At 37.7% G+C, this 5,770-nt stretch overlaps 2 protein-coding genes across 2 annotated transcripts; one reads left to right on the forward strand and one right to left on the reverse strand.

Annotated features, from left to right (window-relative positions):
• Positions 1-1,648: 1,648 nt before the first annotated feature.
• On the forward strand, positions 1,649-2,203 carry LOC113341605 (zinc finger CCCH domain-containing protein 1-like). Its single transcript, XM_026586425.1, has one exon. The coding sequence runs from the start codon at positions 1,649-1,651 to the stop codon at positions 2,201-2,203; it is 555 nt and encodes a 184-aa protein (XP_026442210.1).
• A 221-nt stretch (positions 2,204-2,424) lies between these two features.
• Positions 2,425-4,726, reverse strand: LOC113341544 (protein trichome birefringence-like 2). Its single transcript, XM_026586376.1, has 5 exons — positions 4,001-4,726; positions 3,685-3,856; positions 3,335-3,522; positions 3,070-3,228; positions 2,425-2,991 (listed from the first exon to the last, which is right to left on the reverse strand). Exons 1-5 carry the CDS (start codon positions 4,708-4,710, stop codon positions 2,649-2,651), a joined length of 1,572 nt encoding a protein of 523 aa, XP_026442161.1. The 5' UTR covers positions 4,711-4,726; the 3' UTR covers positions 2,425-2,648.
• Between the last annotated feature and the right edge of the window lie 1,044 nt (positions 4,727-5,770).

Raw genomic sequence — 5,770 nt, forward strand, 5'->3', positions numbered from 1 at the left:
CACAATCATATTTATAAAAAATCATCTCCAACCCATGGATGTGGGGATAAGGTGGCACAAAAAAAAGTTAGACATCCTCTAGGTGAACCTCTAGTTTTAGACATTAGAGGATGTCTTCCCATCCTAGTCACATTTTTATTAATAAAAATCAATGAAAACAATAATGGAAATAATTTTAACCAATTATATGCCTACAAATAAGTAAAGAAAGATGAAACAATCTAAGGGGTTTGAGATAAAATTTGTTTTTTCCTAATATTTAGGATTTTATACCTAAAGGATGTCTTAAAAGTGATGCCACATTGCCACGTATAAAACATCCACATTCACCGTTGGAGAAGCTCTAATAGTTAGGTACTCTGCAGGGAACAGAACTAGAAACTATCCGGCCAAAGCAATAAATGTTGAGCAAGCAGAAGCACTGGTAGTACTTGTGCGGGTGAAATGGGCGAAGGGAAGGAAAAAGGATTCAGATGTCTATGTTTGGAGGGTCATAGTCCGTAAGTTTTTTTGCTCATAGCTAGGGCTGAACATGGTATCGGTTAACCGTTGGAAACCGACCGAATCAGACCAATAAGCAAGAAACCGAACCAAACCATTTAGATTTGGATTGGTTTGGTAAAAGAAGTTGAAAAACCAACATTACTGGTTTGGTTTTGGTTTGACCTGAAAACCGAACCAAAAACCATTGGGGAACCGATTAATTTTTAAACTTAGTTTCTACCGTCGATTTAAAAGTATTAGATTCTATCCATTGATTTAGAGGATAAATAGAAACCCTAAATCTAATATTTCATTATGATACTCTCCCTCTTTCTCTTTCTCCTTCTCTCAGCCGCCTCCCTTCTCCACCCCCAACAACAGCTGCTGCTACTCGACTTTTTTCTTCCCGTCTTCCTTCTTTTTTATTTGTCAATATCTAAATTAAGATATATTATATATCTTCTTTTGATCTCTAGAATTACAGTAAGCTTTAACTATTCTTGATTTATTTATTTTGTCTGTGTATTTGTGTAAACCAATACTATCGGCAACTACGATTTTTTTATCTGTAAATTTGTGTATTTTTTTTTTGGTTTGACATAATTATTGGTTAACCAAAAACCACTGGGACAAACCGAAACCAACTGGAACCATTTGGAAACCGAACCAATGATTAATGGATTGGTTTGGTTTAGATTTTTAGAAACCAATAATATTGGTTTCGGTTTTGGTTTGGCTAGAAACCGAACCAAAACCGACCATGAACAGCCCTACTCATAGCCGTAAGCGGTGAATGCTCATGAGAAGCCTAGTGCAGTCAAGTGGGAAGCCCATTGCAGTCAAGCCTAAAATGCAAGCTGAATTGGAGTCAGACTGAGCACTTTGAGAAGCAGTCAAAACGGTGGGTCCCACAATTAAGTTGTAGTCAAACTAGGAAAGAAAGCCGAGTTATAAATAGCCTAAAGCCGGCAGAACCACCTCTCCTTTACTCCGTTTCTTCTTCTTCTTCTTCTTCGATAACATCCCCATAAACCCTAGAATTATTTCTTCACGAACTCTAAATTTGTCTTCAATTAAATTCTCCGAATCGCTTGAAAGTAGTCTAGTTTCTTCCAAGTCTTTCGTATATTTTTTATCACAAATACTTGGATCAGGAATGGAAATTATGGCGGATTCTGAACCTTCAAAGGAACCGGTGAGTAGTTTCTTTCGAAAACCATCTAAGAACAAAAACATAAGAAAGCAAAAGAATGAGGGTGAAAAGGAAGAGAAAGAAGAAGATTTTAAAGGTTCTTCAGTAATCATTCAAAAACCCAAATCGGCTCCAAAAGCTGATATTAAGTTACATTTTTCGACTGGGACATTGACAAAACAATTGGCTGAAACAAATCAAGAAGCTGCTGAGTCTAGGAGATTTTATTTTGATTCGTCGAAAGAAATTCAGGTTCAACACGATAGCAGAGCTACAGCGGCGTATACAGTTTCTGGTGAGAAAGCCGGTGGAGCACATGGACCACTTAGGGCTTCTACTCATATTAGGACGTCTACAAGGTGGGATTATCGACCAGATATATGTAAGGATTATAAGCAGACTGGGTATTGTGGGTTTGGGGATTCTTGTAAGTTTGTGCATGATGGAGGAGATTATAAGTCTGGATGGCAGACGGAGAGAGAATGGGAGGAAGCTGAGAAGATTCGAAAGAGGAATTTAGCTTTATAAGCAGATGATGAGGAGGAGAGGGAGGAGGAGGAGTAGAACGGAAGAGCAAATGTGAGTGATGGTTCGTCTATTCGCATAACTTTTTGACTTTGTACTGTTATGAGTAACTCTTTTTGTTAGTATAGCATTGAAAAAAATAGAAAATGTGCATCATTTTTTAATCAGATTATAAAATTGTGACACTCTTGATATAAAAGCAAAGATTCTCAAATCATGTGGAAGAACTCAATATTCATTTTACACATCAAAACCCTTTGTTTTGATTTTCGAATATTGCTAATGGTTCCTACAAAGCTGCAACCAGCTTAGTTAAACATGCTAGTTTTGCTTGTATTACAGTGAATTGTTATAGCATCTTTCCTAGGTTCATCCTACCTAAACACTGATGTTCTAGTTATTTTCCAATCTATTAGATTGATTCCATTGAATAACACCGATAACTTTGTTACGATTTATTGCCAAAAGATCCTTTACCAGCCTTCAAAAGAGAAGCATACAACAACTCGTTCCATGTATCAGGTACACCTGGTAAGCACCAATGACTGCAGTCCTGAGGAGCTTTAATTCTTTCTTGTACAGTGTAATTTTTGCCATACACGGAAGGGTGTGCGTCAGCTCGATAATACGTAAGCTTACTGACGTTCAGGTACAGTACATCAGTCTTCATTTTTCCAAGAGTGCCTTCTAGTATTTCCCATTGTATAGGGGATGGCTTTACATATGTTTCATTACACGGAATTGGCTCCGTCTCCAGGTTGCATCCTCCACCGGTGTTCCATTTCCCTCCTCTGCATATCCAACAAAGCGGGTTAGGATGAAATGATTAATTAGCCTGGTAACTTGATAGTATGGAAAACAATACTTACGCAAAATGGGTAAGCGAAAATCCTCTGAAAACAACTTGGGTTCTGTTAGAATCGATGTTCTTGTCAATCCAATTACTCCAAGTAGTAAGGGCCTTCGTGTATGCTATATTTATATCCAGTTTCGAGTACAAGTAATCGCCCTCTTGAAAAAAGTTAATTCTGCAATTCAAAACTAGTATTTTCTGAGGCAAATAGCTACAAATACGAGTATAAATTTATGCCAAAAGGAACTGAGGTGAAATTTTTGATTCTCCATAGTACATACCCGTCATGAGTTTTCTGATAATTCCACCAATGCCATGCATCAAAAACTATAATATCAGCGTCACGGTATCTAGATGCTGATAACTCGTCAATCAAGTCCAATCTTATTGTCTCCTTTTCTGGTGTAAATACACCGAGATGGTTTACAAGAAATGCAGTCCACACAAATGCTACGGTACAATTGTAGTCCTGGATGAAAAAATAAGATTGTATAAACATCTTAGCACCAGAGAAACGCTCGAAATACATGGGTACGCGTAAAAGGATTGTTCTACTACTATAAACAGGAGAAGGAATTCCATTCCAAGTTCGCAAGCATAGAAAGAAATCGCACTAAACAAGAGTACTTGCCTTGTACGTTATGCTGAAATCTCCTCCGCTGCTTATAATTCTGCTCTTATCTGAAATAGCATTCCAAATTATACATACCATAGACTTATACATATTCCTATTCAAGGAATCCCCTGCAAAAACCAACTTCTTTCCTCTCAATCTCTCTAGCAAATCGGTTGCATTGAGGAAGCTGCAAAAGAATGAGTTTCAATTCCTGATCATGGGAACGTATTACCACCAAAAAAATTGATTTTACTATCTTACAAGTATGTATCAACTATCAAGAGAAGTAATGTTGTTTTATTTAGACTAAACAGACAGATGGGTATGTTACCTCGGTATATTCTTACAGCACCCTGCATTTGTTGGGTGAGATTGCCACTGCCATTGCCATTTTAAGTACTCAACATCACGTCTTCCATTACTATAGCAATTGGTAGCTTGAGTTTGGATGTAAGGACAAGAACCCGGAGGATAATATGGTTTTCGATCATCGACCATTACCCATTCACCTTCAAAAATATCACATTCACCACCACCAGGAGAATTTACACTACCGTTTGCTAGTTTCTTCAGATCATATGGTTTAGTACAATTACTATCACTAGAAAAATTATTAGTTGATGAGGTTGGAACAGAATAAGTATCTTTTGTAACCACTAATGCTCCAGGAGTATGATCAATTGGAACAATATTACTTGACGAGGTATAATTCAAACTGTTTACCGTATGTTCATGATCATACGTTTGCGTCACATTATTGTTAGCAGAAGAAATGGGACTACTAGTACTAGTTCGGGTCGGAGAGTTCTGCCAACGGGGAAATGAAAACTTGAGATAGTATATATCGAGATGGTTTTGAGGAAAAAAAGATGGACACATGAAGTTAATAATTGTAAGAACAAGTATCGAACCTCCAAGAACGAAACCAAAACCAAGAAATATTGATATCAGCAATCCTTTTCTCCTCAAATGAGATGACGGCGATGATGGTGCTGTTCCTAATAAGTGACTTAACGTATCCGAAATCCTAAGCTTCTTCATGACCTGCAGAGATTTTTCTGAATGGTCTATTTTTGCATATCCTTTCCTATACCCGGAATGTGATACAAAAAAGAAGACTAGAGTTAATGTAGTAGATACCTTGATAGAAACAATAGTGGTTTGGATGGAAGATGTTCCCCTCCATCTTCTTGTATATTCCCGATGCATTGATTTTGCAAGATAATAAGTTGTCCAAATTTTTACGTTATGGTTGCATAGACATCTACAATCATAGACAAGTAGATGCAAGGATGAGTCAATGATGCAATTTTTTTACTAGTCTTTGGGAATAAGCCGTTCTCAAGTCTCGCACGAATACCAAAATATCAAGGATGGTGTCTCATTTGCAAGCAATATCCCTGCTTGCGGTTGGTGCGGGTTACGAATATATCTAAAGGTTCCTTTGACATTATTCTAAGTAGTGAATCTATGATTGGTTATTCCAAGTTTACTTGACATTCAATCATTAAGAGCAAATAAGGAGATTCGGTGATTTATTTATTTTTATTCAAAAGAAGAAATTTGTTAGGAGAATTAGTGAGTTACAGCTGAATTGTTAGTCCTGATCAACATATCAGTATCCAGAGGAATGATTTACTTGTGTACAGAATCAGCGGCATAATTCCTAACTCAATTAACATGGTTACATGTCTAAAGGCTTTTGCTAAGTGATAAAAGATGTTTTATCTCAAAGATATATAATTGCTTGATTTCTCAAGAGATGGCTCATTCATGGACTTGGTAACATTTTGATAATCGGTCTCGAAAACAATTTTTAATGGTGCATTCTTCCAGCCCAGACACTTTCCGACCAAGCCGTCGACTGTACCAGCTTGTTCTCCAAGCCAGCCGCATTTGAGTCATTGGCCTAGCCGAGACAAGCCGTAGCTCCTGCCTTTTGCGGCCCTTTTCCATAGGGTTCATCATATGCGGCCCTCGCCAGCTTGGTTATTTTATGCCATTGTTTGGCCCTTTACCACAGCCTTATTCCGGCGGCTAAGTTTCCGGCCCATGACCGCTTGATCCATTTCAACCTGTCAAACTCCATTGATGTTCTTCG

This window comes from Papaver somniferum, unplaced genomic scaffold (assembly GCF_003573695.1).
Source record: "Papaver somniferum cultivar HN1 unplaced genomic scaffold, ASM357369v1 unplaced-scaffold_3, whole genome shotgun sequence".
Taxonomy (NCBI): Eukaryota; Viridiplantae; Streptophyta; class Magnoliopsida; order Ranunculales; family Papaveraceae; genus Papaver; species Papaver somniferum.